This window comes from Abrus precatorius, unplaced genomic scaffold (genome assembly GCF_003935025.1).
Source record: "Abrus precatorius isolate BTA unplaced genomic scaffold, Abrus_2018 Scaffold8, whole genome shotgun sequence".
NCBI classification, from domain to species: domain Eukaryota; kingdom Viridiplantae; phylum Streptophyta; class Magnoliopsida; order Fabales; family Fabaceae; genus Abrus; species Abrus precatorius.
In genome coordinates this window covers 25568909-25583648 of record NW_020874428.1, presented here as the reverse complement: position 1 = coordinate 25583648, position 14740 = coordinate 25568909, and the positions used below count along the sequence as shown (strand labels likewise).

Here is a 14740-nt window from a genome sequence, read left to right as displayed (position 1 = left end):
TAGGCACACAAAACACACTAAAACCCAATTTAATGTAATAAATCTAGATCTTCAAATTATGCCTATACAGCTGAATTTGCTTCAATTGTTTAGCGAAAAATAACATTCACCCATTTTATACTTTGATTCTGAAGAATAAGTATGCAAGATGCTTCTCCATCTGTCCATCATTTAACAAAATCTTATTCACACAATATATTTCATATACATGGATTATAATTAATCAGTACAGATGATTCTGTTGTCAGGTGCTAAAGCTACAGAATATTTGTTTAAACCAACAATACAACAAGGAAAATAGTTGTTTAATGTAAGAAAAATCATCAAAGATCTCGACGATAAAAAGCAGAAGTTGACATTAACAAGAGACAATGTACAAAATGGTGTTGAGGAAGCTAATAAAACTGAAAAAATTGAAAATGTTGTAGAAAGGTGGTTGAATGTAGTAAAGAGTCTACTGGAAGAGGTAGAGAATTTGGAACATGAAATGAAGGAAAACAAAAGTCTTCCAGGATTCTGTTCTAACCTGAGGAAACATTATTTGTCAAAGCAGATGATGAAGAAAACCAAAACACTGATAAAGCTGAACACAAATAGCATTTGAGCCATTTTCACACCTTGCTACATTTCCAAGCATTGAATATTTCTCTTCTGACCATTTTACATATTTTGAATCTACAAAGTCAGCCTATAATCAACTTTTGGAGGCAATACAAGATGATGGAGGCTATATGATAGGCTAGTATGGGCTGGGAGGATGTGGAAAAACAACCATTGTAAAAAATATGGGTAAAAAGGCTAAGGAGTTGAAATCTTTTTGATCAAGTTGTCTTTACAACAGTGTTCCAAAGTCCAAATGTTAGGAGGATTCAAGATGAAATTGCTGACTTTTGGGTTTGACATTGGTTGAACAAATGGAGCCAGGAAGAGCAAGGTGTATTTTCACTGAGATTAGAAGGTAGGGGAAGGATTCTTTTGATCTTGGATGATGTTTGGTCAAGACTTAATCTTGAGGATATAGGCATTCCATTGAATGCTGATCCCAGAAACTGCAAGGTCCTTCTGACCACAAGGTGCCAACATGTATGTACTTTGATGGAGTGTCAAAGAAAGATTCCACTATATCTCTTATCTGAACAAGAATCTTGGATTTTGCTCCAAAAGCATGCTTGTATTGATCATGATACCTCCATTAGCTTGTTAAATGGATTGGCAGAAGGAATTGTTAGGGAACGTAAAAGACTACCCCGAGCAACTGAAACCGTAGGGATGTCCTTGAGAGGAAAATTTGTCCATGAATAGAAGATAGCCTTTAACAGATTGAAGAATTCAAAGCCAGTAGATATTGAAGAAGGAATGGGAGATATTTTTTCATGCCTGCAATTAAGTTATACTTCTCAGGGAAGTAGGTTGGCCAAGTCATTCTTCTTGATGGGTGATCTTTTTCCAGAAGAGCACAAGATCATCTTGAAGATTCTTTTCAGGTATGGAGCAGGGTTGGGTTTCTCTGATGAACTTGAATCATTTGACATGGCTCGGAGCCAGGTAAATTCCATAAACAAGCTCATACATTCTTGTCTATTGATGCATTATGAAGATAGTAAATATGAAATAAGGATGCATGATGTGGTTCGGGATGGAGTATGGATCCTCCGCAGTTGGAGAAAAAAAAGAAGAAGATGAATCTCTACCATTCATTTTAATTTTAAAATTTAACAAAATTAATAAAAATTAAGAAAAAAAAAATAGATGAACTATTGGACGATGAATGCAGAAATTTTGAATGCAGAGAATTCAAGTCCTTTAGGATATTGCTCTTTGGATAGCATCCCAAAAAGATTGTGTCATCAATGTAAGGCAAGGGATTGTTTTGCAATATGTCCATGATATGAGAAAATAGATGAACTTCCTAACCAACTTGATTGTCTGAAGCGTAAGGTTCTGTTGATACACTCAGTTCCTTGAAGCTATCAAATGTAAGCTTTGAAGCCAATAATTAAAGGGCTCAAAGTTATGGCTTTAGTTTGAACAAATGATAATGAGAAATTATTCGGATCAATGTCATTGCCAATCCACACGATGACAAATCTTCGTATTCTAAGCTTGGTAGGCTGGAAATTTAGTAATATCTGTAGTTAGGAAAAGAATAGTCAAGTACGAATTAAAATTTCTCTAGCACTGATACACAAAACTCTTAGCATTTTTTTAATTCTTGCGTTTTTTACTGGTAAAATACTACTAAAGCATTCTATGATTCGATCTGGTTGTTCAGTTGATGACCATTCCAAAATATTATTTTTATTAGAGTTTTACAAGAAAGAGTAAGTCCCAATTTTAATTCCTAAAATTGTGAACACCCATCACTTTAGTCCCTGATTTTATAAGATTTTCATTTTAATTTTTGAGTTCACATATCAACATTCATTTCAGTCTTTTTTTATAATACAAGACAATGATATAAAATTTAGTAAAAAAAGAGGACAAATGGCATAAAATTCCAAACCATAGATCAAATTATCAGAAACGACAAGTTACGTAGGTCTCAGTGTCACGCATTTCCTTGGACACATTTCAGAATCACCAACGAAAAAGGTAAAAATAAAATCGTGAACCTTCGCAATTCATAGTTCGCACATAAAAAGATAAATTTAAGCAAATATGTATTATGTTTATGCGGTTCACATGCATCAATTTGAAAACAAAACAGGGCCGAACAGTTCAACCCCCCCCCCCCTTCTTCTCTCTCTCTCTCTCTCTAACCCTTTCACTGAGCTATGAAAGAACACATGGAATTTAAGGTTTACCCTTCCCCCTCTAGAACAAGAAGAGGAAGCATCCATAGCACACCATCAAGCTGCAACGCTACACTTTACACAAAATTAACGTCTCACGTTTTCCCAGTTCAATCCAAATTTTTGGGTTGGTATGAGAAATACAATGATTGACATGATACGATAACTTTTTCCCTCAAGCCTCGTAATGAAAGTACAATCCAAAACAAATGCAAGGAATTCACTAGCACACAGGCGGACAGCCCAGCAATTTAAGTTGAACAAATGGGAGTCTGCATATAACAATGGAAGATATAAAAGAAGTGACCTCAGCTCAAGACGATAAGGAAGCACACATAAAATTCACTTGCCAATCCTTCACTAAAAACAAGATGGCAGAGCGGGCCCATGGCAAACAAAAGCCAACACAATATAAACTATCACAAGAAGGACAACAATAAGTGCAACCCTGCAACACACAACCATTTTGTCAGCTTTTAAGACCCAAAAAAATTGAGCATCCAAACTATAGCTAAAGATTGATGAATTGTATGAAGGCAACTAAAATGAATTGTATTATGAAATTTTATGAAGGAAACAAGTTTGTTGCCGACTATTTGAAATTATTCTAAAACTAGTAGAGATAATTCATAATTGCTTAATTGAACTCTCAACAGACAGACAATCTCACTAGACATTTATTATATTAAAAAAGGATATTTGCACTCTCAATAATATAGGAATGAGTAATGTAGAGGGATTTATGTCATGCTAATATAATTTAACTATTATATTTTCAATTCATATTAGAATCACGAACCTTGATACCACTAGTGTTTTCTCTTCCTCCAGCAAATCTTACTTTCAGTTTCTATACATTCTCCTACAAGGGAGAGACTAACCTTGGATAAGCCATTTTGGAATCCTAAGACTCCTACGATCAAAGTTTTAGTTTGAACCATGAACAGCTTTACTAACATTGCAAACTTGTTGCTAGTTAGATGCCCTTACATAGCTCTTCCCTTGATCTGTGGGTTGTGTAGATCTAAGTTTGAAACTGCCTCATTTATTTCTCCATGTTTCAGCAATGCAATAGATTTAGAATAAACTTTTTGATATTTTTGGTGAGTTATGGGCGTCTCCTTGAATCAATTTCTACACATTCAATTTGAAGGGATAGGTAATAAGAAGGAAATAAAATGCATGGGGCATCTATAGGATTTTGTTGTTGGATAGGAATGCTTGCATCTTCAAGGGTTTTTCCTCACCTCTACATTTGTTAATGGGATAAAACCATTTTCATGGTTTTTTTGGTGTTCAGCACATGGTTTATTTAAGGGTATCAATCAGTATTGCATATCCAAGGAGACTCCCAAGATCTCTTACACGGACTAGTTTTTAGGAGTTTCTGTTTTGTGTCTGTCTTTTCTCCTTTTTAGTTGTCTTCATTGACAATTTCTTATCCTCCAACCTTTTTTACTTCTACCTCTTTATTTCTCTAATGAAATTTCTTCTTTTATAATTAAAATAATATTAACAGTGAGATTATTTCTCTCAAAAAAATTCCTTTTTTAGCACATTGAGAAGTTTTTACCGGCAATTCAACCTACAACCTCTACCCCAATCCCCATATGGCCAACCAAATGAGTTTAACCCCATCAGAATTATCTGAAATTATATCAAATCATTATATATTTAATCCAAATGATTCAAAGGATACCGGCACATATTCCATGTATTAAAAACCCAATTGATCATGCAAGGAATGATTAAAAAAACGATGGAGAAAAGGTTTCAGACTCATTCAAGAGACTGCCGTTTTTTCATTATAAAATTTGATTAATAAGATTGAGGTTTGGTCAGAGAACATACGTTAGCTTGACATTTCTCCACCAGACAGTGCTTCTGAAACGACGAGCTTGCTTCCTGAAGCGAAAGGTGTTTCCTTGCATATTAGCAGTTTTATCCACCAGCAATTCCAATCGATCACCTCTATCTAAAACTTTGTCAATATTTTCTATCATGACATTTCGTACCTGTTAAAGAACCCAAAAGAAAAGAGAACAGACATATGAGAGCAGAACAACCGAGAGAATCAAACACGAGAATAAATATAATAGTCAAAGTGCTGCATTCACTCAGAATATAAATCAAATAGAAATGCTGCTGATGAATAGATTTTTGTCTCTTTAATTATACATTTCTAAGAAACCATTATCTTTTTCTCAAACTTAGACTGTGTTTGGACTTTGGATTGACGAAAAAGGATGAAATGAAGAGGAACAAAATGTAATTATATTCACTGTCACAATTTGGATTGCAATAGTACGAACAGTATTGCTAATATGTGCCCACAGACACATAATAAAAACATATATATAATAAGTTTTTTCTATTGAAAATCACAGGTTCTAATACATTGATAACATTAAAAGCTACAATTTCTAATTAAAACTTATTATTTACTAGTGTGTGCTTAGACACATTAGAAAAACCATAGAACGAAATATTTCACCCATCCAATACCTCTCTCCTCAATTTAGGGAGTGTGGTAGGGAAACAGCTTATTATTCACTGAACCGCTTATAGTTCTGTTAACTTCTCAAACACATAAACTTTATTCCATTGCATCAAAAAATATCCAAACAATGGTATGAATAATAGAAACTTTACTCATTTCCATTTCATACCTAATCTATTCCATCCACCACTCCAAACATAATAACACAGTAGTACTCTAGTCATCTTCAATTTAGCCACACGCACAAACACAGGCACAACTTGTTTCAACTATCAATTACAATATAAAGCGAAGGAAATGATACTGTAGCGATCACAAGCCATACCTGAGACATTTCACCTTTAAGTCGATTGATCCTATCGGCGTTAGGATCATTGGAATAATACTCCATTTGCTGGCTCAAAACCCTAGAGAACTCATCGTTCATTCCATAAGGCTGAGCGGTGTGAACAGCGCGTCCATAAGTCCTCACGAACTTCTGATGAATATCTTCCAGAAACGCAAAAGGAATTCTCCCTACGAACAAATTCAATAAATTAAATCAAATAAAAAAAGGAATAAATTAGGGATTTAGGTATAGAAAAGAGCAGAAAACGCACTGCCGGCAGTGTCGTCGGCCATACAGAGAACGGTGAGACCATCGGTGCGTTTAACGTGGAAGATGTAACGATCCTGAGAGTATGAAACGTGAGTGTCGTTGGTGCCAGGGATCTTCTCCAATATCTGCCTGGCGATTGCGCTGGCGTTGGTAGCGGTGCCGCTGAACTCCGCCAGCACCACCGATCCACGACCTACCAGCGCGTACAGTATCCCCATTCGATTTCAAATCAATGATTGATTCGATGAATTGAAGCAGAAGCACGAGGCACTATCAACTCTACTTCTCTTCTTCTTCTTCTATTCATCCCCTGTCTCTATCCCCTTGCCTTTTTCTTTTTAGTTTTTACTTCATCATTCTCTTGTGTTGACTCTATTATTATTATTATTATAAATTATCATTATTGCCTTTGGATTTTAAAATTGCTTTCACCCTCAATTCCTACTACTACTCGGGATAAAATTGATTATTAATTTATTAGTTCAACCGTGGTTTATGAGCGAAAATTAAATTAATTTAAGAGAAAAAAATCTATTCTTTAATAATTTTTTATAATTCAACTACTACATATTCAATATATTTATATTGGTTATACATATTAAATTTTAGATAAATTGAACAATTATAAATATATAATTTTAGAAATTAACATTTATTTATAAAAATGTATATCTAATGTTGAAAAAAGTTGTTTTGATTAATTATTAATTAATTTGTATGCTTTTAAAAGAAAATTATCTATTTATAGAAAAAATTAATTCTACAATTAAATTGATAAAAATGAAAGTGAATTGTGAGACTGTTAAGGTATATAAATATTTAATGAGACAATGAAAGAGTTTAAAATTAAATCTTACTTTCTATAAATTATTTATACACAGAGAGTAATAATAATTATTTATATTCTTAATATTGTTCTATAAGGAAATTGAAAGTTCTTATTGTTATAAAAGTTTGAACTGATAGAAAGTCGAGTATCGATAATCTTTTGAGTGTTTGGATGGTTATGCTTTAAATATGTCTGATTAATTAAAAAATAAGCTTAGTGATAAGAGAAAACTAATATGATTATGTGGGATATCATGCATTAGGTGCTTATTTGACTCATGTTCAAAGAATATTGTAATTAGTATTGATGTAGTGTTTGATAAGAATAAAAGCAAGGATTAGAACACTTGTTTAGACAATAGGAGAAGTAAGGTGTAGTTTAATTTTTAAGGAGATGAAAACAAAAGAAATGATACTATGGTAGAAAGTTGCAATAGCAGGCTCCAAAAAACTAGGCAATTGCCACAAAGAACACATGATTATGATATAGTATATATAGCTTCGCTTACTAAAATTGAAATAATTAACCTTGAATAAGTGTTTAATAACCCAAGATGGATGGAGGCCATGAAAGAAAAGTTAAAAGCTACTAAAAAGAATTAAACCTAAGAGCTAGTTTCACTTCCTTAACAAAAAAGACCTATTGATTTGAGATGATCTGTAAAATGTAGAAGAAGCCTAATGGTGAAGTAAAATATAAAGCTAGATTGGTTGTCAAAAAATTTGACAAGTTACAGAGATGGTGATGCATATAGGAAAACAATATTTTTCACTAGCCCTCTTGATGAAGAAGTATATATTTGTCAACCATCCAATTTTGAGATTATTAAGCATGAAGAGAAGGTTTACATACTAAAGAAATCCTTTTATGGTTTGAAACAGGCTCCACTTGTCTAGAATATGAAGATTAACTATTTTTTAACTTAGTTACATTTAACTAATTGTGTGTATAAAACATGATATATATGTGAGTTATATCAAAAATAAAGTTTTTGTACACCAACAAAACATAATATGTAATTCAATGACGATACCAGTTGAAGCGAGAGTTAAACTAAAAAAAAAAGGGAGATGAAAGAACTTTTGATGTCATTCTTTAAAAATAAATAGTTAAATCTCTTAGATTCTAATACAATAATATGCTAGATATAGCTTTTGGAGTTGATTTAACAAGCAAATACATAGATAAACCAAAAACACATCATCCTATGTTTGTCAAAAGAATACTATGACATGTGAACGGAATATTAGAATATAGTGTGCTATTTCCTAAGAAATTGTAGTGTTTAGAAGCATATCTAATCAAGTATTTTGATTTAAATTAGTGTAAGTGGAGACAAAGATGAAAGGAAAAGTATAATTAGACATGTATTATAAATTTCTAATTTTATGGTGTTCCAAAAAGCAAAATATAGTAACTCTTTTATCTTGAAAAGAATAATATATTTACTATATTGTGATATCTTTAACAATTTGTTAGACTTTAGAAATTAAAGTTAAAAGAAGAGAAATTAGTAAAATTGCTAATTGCAAGTCAGCAATTTGTTTGAATAAACATCCAATAACACATATGAAAAGTAAACGCATATAGACCATATTTTATTTTTTAAGAGTCCAAGTAAGCAAGAATAAATTAGAATTAATATATTCTAGAATTGAAATTTAGATAGCAAGTATTATAAACAAAGTTGTAAAGAATGATAAGTAAAGGGAGTTTTGTGATAAATTAGAAATTGTGTTTGGCTTGTCTAAATTAAAAGAGTGTTATAATATAATTCAGATCGTTACAATTAATTAATTATAGTTACTTAATTATCAAGTATCGATAGCTTTGTTGTCCTATAAATGTAATATAATTATTAATTATCTGTAATTTATACTAAATGATCAATATCAATTTTCTAGTCATCTTTAAATCTATTATACTGTAACTCAATTCTAACACAGCAATTATTTGAGTCTCAATAATTATAAAAATACAAGTGAAAAATATTATTTATAAGTTGTTTCTCTCCACTTAAAAACAAGGTAGATAAGTTCTATAATATTTCACCTATATTATTATTTTTCTTTCACTTTTTTTATCACACTAAGTAAGTGAAAATATTTTTTTTTCTATCCATTTTCCTTCAATTAAATTTATTTACTGTTAATGTCTTCCGATCCAAATTAAACAACGGCTTTTCTAATAAGCGATTAAATGTATTAATTAAAAAATAAATAAAAAGTATATTAAAATTATAATAAACATATATTAATAGCACTTTTAAATTTTAATTATAATTTTAATAAGATTTCGCTTAATTTTTTTATCAAACAAAAGACTAAAATAATTTAGAAGTTCCGAGATTACTTTTTCATTTCAAAAATTAAAAATAATATATTCCACTTTTTTTTGTATATAAAAATGATTTATTATATTATATAATAAATATTTTACTAACACATATCATCCCTTGCTATAACGCTACAATTATTTATATTTTATTTAAAGTAACTTTTTTAATTAATAAGTTTTTTTTATATCATACGAGTATTTATAAATAAAAATAAAGTAAAGATAATAATGTGTATTTTTATTGTTAATAATAATTATTTTATTATATTAAATAACAATGAATAAAAGGTTCAGAACTTTTAGATTTGAGAAAAAATTACGAAATAGTAATATATTTTCTTTCATTCATGTATTTCTGACATATTGATAACAGTATTTTAAGTTTGAAATAGTTTAATAATCCGTGAAATGTACATCTATTTTATTTTAGAATATATATATATATATATATATATAATTTAATAGTAAAAAATAAATTATTATATTTTTGAAACAATTATATATAATAAACGTTTTGAAAAATTATTTTAACTTAACTCAATAATTATGAGTATTATATATTAAAATACTAAAATTTTAATAAAATTAAATAATTTAAAAATAATAATTTTATTGTATATTGTCAATTTTATTAATCAGATATTAATAGTTAATATATATTAATAGCTATAAATTTAATATATATGATTCTTAAAAGTAAATTTTAGATTTTAAAATGTTAAAAAAGTTAAGATGTTTAAAAAAATATATAAGATAATAAAAGAAATTTAAATAATAATTTTAATCTTTGCAATCTAAAATAACAAAGGTTAAATAATAATTTTAAATTTGTTTAATACTTAAAAAATTATGAGTATCAAGTACTTAAAACTGTATATCTTGATATTAATGACAAGGCTTTCAATGCTGAACATAAGCATAGGAACAAACAAGATGAAGGAACACAGCACGAACAAATCAAGCGATGGAGAGAGACCATGACATGCTTTACATTTTAGAGTGAAAAAACAAAGAAAGCAAGTAACCAGTCAAAGTTATGTGAAGTGCAGTGCCTCAGTGCAATTCCAAATTTAGTGTATGCTTTTTTGAATTACTTATTATTCTTGCTGATAGCCCATCAAAGAAGTGCCTATTTGGTTCAATTTATGATCTAATTAAAAATTAAAGAAATACGTTTCTCAGAACCATTGCAAAACAAGAGAATATATTAACCATGCATAGTTGTTTAAGAATAAGAATAATTCTTACCTTAATTGGCACACATGCTCTGTTAAGAAAGATGAGAAGAATAGATACTTTCCTACACTACAACTTACAAGTAAAGGTGCACCAAAATGCTTCAAAACAATGCATGCACAATATTTTACATATAAATTTGAGCATATGATCATAGGAATTGCTACCAAGAAGAATTTCAAGTTAGCAAACTTGCTTTTTCTCTAATTCTGCAACGAGGAAAGGTGTTGAGTTAGAGAGACTAAGATAGGAAGAACAAAAAAAAATGGCAGATAGTGTGGTAGAAATATTACTAAATGAACTTTCTCGGGTGGTGAAGGAAGAGGTAAATTTGCAGAAAGGAGTTAAAGATGAAATTAAGAAGGTTAAAGATGAACTTGCAACCATGAAAGCGTTTCTAAGATTTGTTGATGTCCAACAGGAGAAAGACTTAAGGCTTAAGCCATGGGTGGAGCAAGTGAGAGATGTTGCTTTTGAGATAGAAGATGTTGTCGATGACTACTTACTTCAAGTTGCTAGCGATGATGATGCAGGTAATAAGAAACCTTCTGTGTGATTTTCTTAGCTTATTGATATGATATTTTTTGCTTAAACTATATGTTACATAATTTTGGTAGTTTAGGTTTTATATTGATATATGTAGCTCAAACTATTTCGTGTTAGATTGTAGTTGACATTTATTAATCTTTTATGATTACTTTGGAAGATAATTTTAGAGTTATGTGGCACCAAATTATTGGATACAATATGATACACAAACATAACATGTTCTAAAAATAATACCTTTGTTGATATTAATATGTATAAAGAGAAAAAAAAAGTACCAAAAAAAAATAGTCATTTGGTTAATTGTTAAATTATATTAAGTAAAGCATACTTATATTTATTAATACAATATTGAATATTTTATGATAATTTTAAACAAGTTAGTCGAATAATAATTTTTTAAAATTCCCAAAAAATTAAAAAAACTGGTGAAATATAAAAAAATATTGCACTAATAGTTAAATAAGACAATTATTATAAATACTTATTTCTAAAAAAAAGTAACTTGTGTTATGAATTTAATTATTATGCATTAATTCGCCATCATCATTTTTACAATTTTTCTAATAACGAGTATTAACATTTAAAAATTATTTTTTGAGTTTTAAGATAAGCAAGAGTGTAATAATATTAAGATATTAAAAAATAAAAAATGTTATTGAGACTAAATTTAAGTAACTAATAATAGTAAATTTTTATTAAAAAAATATTATTACACTTTTATATCTTTAATGTTATGAATATGTTTTTTTAATATATTTTTTATTTTTAGATTCTTAAATTCAATTTTAAGAGTTAAACTTAACAAAACTTATAAAAATTTACTTTTTTAATGTTATCTTATGAATGATACAGTACCATAGTTTTTCACTTTCAAAACACAAGCATTGATAAATTATAAAACATAAAGTTAAAAATGTTTACTTAAAAATACCCAAATATACGAACTTGTCCATATTCAGGTTAAAAAGGAATTGACTCGCGTTTATGGGCGAATTAAGAAATCAAAAGAAACCAAATTGATATGAAAAGTGATTACTTCGGATTTCAAAAGTAAATTAAGATTTAGAAATTGGCTAATCAATTTAGAATTTTATTGTTTGATTTTGGTTTAGGTGTATCAATTTAGAATCATCCCTCATTTACATTGGTTGAAGATTTTGCATTCCATTGAATATATTCTTTTTCGTGTATTTAGAAAACAATGTATCGAAATTTTATGACCTTAGCACCAAAGTTTTTGTTGAAGCTGCTCTAACATGATGATGGTGTAGGTAGTGCACATAACACTTGTTTCCGTAGCATTTGTTCCCCTTTCAAAAAGTGGAAAGCAAGGCACCAAATCGGTTCTGAGCTACAAAACATCAGAGGCAGAGTGAGTGAAATAGCAGAGCGTCCAAAAAGGTATGGCTATGATCCTTCACTCTTCAAGCAAGCTTCGAGTTCAAGCTCAGACGCAGGCCCTTCAGAGATGGATCAGTTTCGAAAGAATGTTGCAGCTTCGGTTGACGAAAGGCAATTGGTTGGCATAGATGCAGCAAAGGAGGAGGTGGTGAATTTGCTCAACGATGGTGACCTCAGTCTCAAAGTAGTCTCCATTGTTGGCATGGGAGGGTTGGGCAAAACAACCTTAGCCAAACAAATCTTCCGTGACATGTCGTCCCGTTTTGAACGCCGTGCGTTTGGCATTGTTTCCCAAACCCTGAAGGAAGATGAGTTTCTCAAAGATTTGATTGAGCAGCTGTTCTCCAAAGATGGAGAGATGTTGGAAATACAACAACTGTTACAACTGCCATTACATCGCCAGAAAGAAAAACTGAGGGAAATGCTTGAGGATGAAAGGTACTTGATTGTGGTTGATGACGTGTGGAAAACAAAACACTGGGATCAGATTAAAATGTCATTCCCCAGAAACAACAATGGGAGCAGAGTGATTGTTACAACTCGCATGGCACACGTGGCAAACCACTCTAGCGTGGAGTACGGTGGTCATGTCCATCGACTACAACCTTTGACTGACAATGATTCTTGGGATCTGTTCTGTAAGAGAACATTCCCAAAACAGCCTTGCCCTTCCCATTTGGAGCCCATTTGCAAAGACATTGTTTTCAACAAATGCAAGGGAGTTCCTATTGCTATATTGGCAATTGGTGGCCTTTTAAGTACCAAAAACTTGGGTGACGTTGACGAGTGGAAGAAGGTTCAAGAGAGTCTTGACATTGAGTTAGAGGAAAATCCTGAACTAGAAATGACCAAAAAGATACTCTCTTTGAGCTTTGATGATTTGCCTGATCACCTCAAACCTTGTTATATGTACTTGTGTATTTTCCCAGAAGATTCTCGCATAAAGTGGACGAGAGTGATTAGGTTGTGGATCGCAGAAGGTTTTGTGGCAAAGAGAGGTGGAAGAACGGTGGAGGAAGATGCTGACAGCTATTTGACTGAGCTTGTTAGCAGAAGTTTGATACAAATAGTTAAAGAAAGAAAGGATGGAAGCGGAAGGGTGAAGTGGTGTCGCATCCATGACTTTCTACGAGATATTATTCTCTCAAAGTCAAAAGAAGAGAGATTTGTTCACATGGCAGATACGGTGGAAGTTGGAGCAAGGCGATTATGTATTCATGCAAATGCAATAAAGAGAGGCATCGACATTAACTTACTATTGACATTGCCTCAACGACTTCGTTCTCTGTTAATGTTCTTTAATATCCCTGGTGATGAGGCTGAGGAAAATGCAAATGATACTTTCTTATCGCGTGATATTGGCTTCAAGTTTAATAAGCTGCTTAGTGTGTTAGATTTGGAAAGAGCTCCTTTAGATGCATTTCCTGAAGAAATTTGCACCTTGCTCCTCTTAAGGTATTTGTGTTTGAGAAATACTAAAATCTCAAAGCTTCCAAAGTCTATTGGGAATTTGCAAAGGCTAGAAATGTTGGACCTTAAGTACACCTTAATTGATGAGTTACCTCAAGAGATATCAATACTGCATAAAAAGCTTCGCCATCTTTTAATTTCTCGTTGCCATCAAAAGAGAACGGATTATAGGTTACGTAATTTTGAAAAGATAATAGTATATTTGAATGGTGAAAAAGGCACAGAAGATTATATTTCATCATATGATCATCAATCATGTGGTGTTAAGATAACATGCGACATTGGAAGGTTTGATTCATTACAAAAGGTGTGCTTTCTTGAAGCTCCAGAGAAGAGTGAGTGGATGAAGGATCTAGGGAAGTTGAGCCAGTTGAGAAAGTTGGGTTTGGTTAAATTGAGAGAGGAACAGTGGAAAGAAGTGTGTTCATGCATTTCTAGATTAACAAATCTGCGCTCTCTAATGCTTCAAACAGATTACTGGTTTGAGTTGGAAGATGTGTGTCCACCTCCACACCTTCAAAAATTACATTTGAATGGAAGTCTAAAGGAGTTACCGAGTTGGGTAAGTGGTTCATCTCTAAAGAACTTGCTTGTATTGAAGTTGATGAATACGAGACTGAAGAAGGACCCTGGCCCATCTCTCATGGGTTTGCCCAATTTGAGTAGGCTTGAGCTTTATAAGGCTTTCGATGATGGCATAAAGATGCGAGTGGTGCTCCCTGGTAATCCTTTCCCAAGCCTCATCACGTTGAGAGGATATTCTGATTATTATGTTGGTTACAGGGCATCCTCCAAACACTTTCCCTTGCCTGACATTGAGAACTTGTGGGAATGGGCTGCTAGTTTGACTGACTTCTATACAGCCATCGATAGCAGTATTCTAGTCGGTCTAGACAAACTCATCCCCCTAGCATCAGTTGATTAATTAATTGTTGCCGCAAAATTATATGTATGTTTATGTATATTAGTTTTTAACCATCCAAGTCCAACCAAAATCTGTGTGTCTGTGCACGTATTCAATAAATATA

General features: G+C 31.5%; 2 protein-coding genes across 2 annotated transcripts; one reads left to right on the top strand and one right to left on the bottom strand.

Moving 5' to 3' along the window:
- Window positions 1–2592: 2592 nt before the first annotated feature.
- On the bottom strand, window positions 2593–6252 carry LOC113847250 (vesicle-associated membrane protein 711). Its single transcript, XM_027476235.1, has 4 exons — window positions 5892–6252; window positions 5618–5808; window positions 4644–4807; window positions 2593–3240 (listed from the first exon to the last, which is right to left on the bottom strand). The coding sequence occupies exons 1-4, from the start codon at window positions 6106–6108 to the stop codon at window positions 3153–3155; spliced, it is 660 nt and encodes a 219-aa protein (XP_027332036.1). The 5' UTR covers window positions 6109–6252; the 3' UTR covers window positions 2593–3152.
- A 4305-nt stretch (window positions 6253–10557) lies between these two features.
- LOC113874541 (disease resistance protein RPM1-like) lies at window positions 10558–14637 on the top strand. Its single transcript, XM_027512761.1, has 2 exons — window positions 10558–10825; window positions 12113–14637. The coding sequence occupies exons 1-2, from the start codon at window positions 10558–10560 to the stop codon at window positions 14635–14637; spliced, it is 2793 nt and encodes a 930-aa protein (XP_027368562.1).
- The last annotated feature ends 103 nt before the right edge of the window (window positions 14638–14740 follow it).

Coding starts and splice junctions, on each gene's coding strand:
- LOC113874541 (XM_027512761.1), top strand. CDS start 10,558: ATGGCAGATAGTGTGGTAGAAATATTACTAAATGAACTTTCTCGGGTG. Junction 10,826..12,112: donor TGCTAGCGATGATGATGCAG/GTAATAAGAAAC, acceptor ATGATGGTGTAG/GTAGTGCACATAACACTTGT.
- LOC113847250 (XM_027476235.1), bottom strand. CDS start 6,108: ATGGGGATACTGTACGCGCTGGTAGGTCGTGGATCGGTGGTGCTGGCG. Junction 5,809..5,891: donor GGCCGACGACACTGCCGGCA/GTGCGTTTTCTG, acceptor ATTTGTTCGTAG/GGAGAATTCCTTTTGCGTTT. Junction 3,241..4,643: donor TGGAGAAATGTCAAGCTAAC/GTATGTTCTCTG, acceptor TGTGTGTTGCAG/GGTTGCACTTATTGTTGTCC.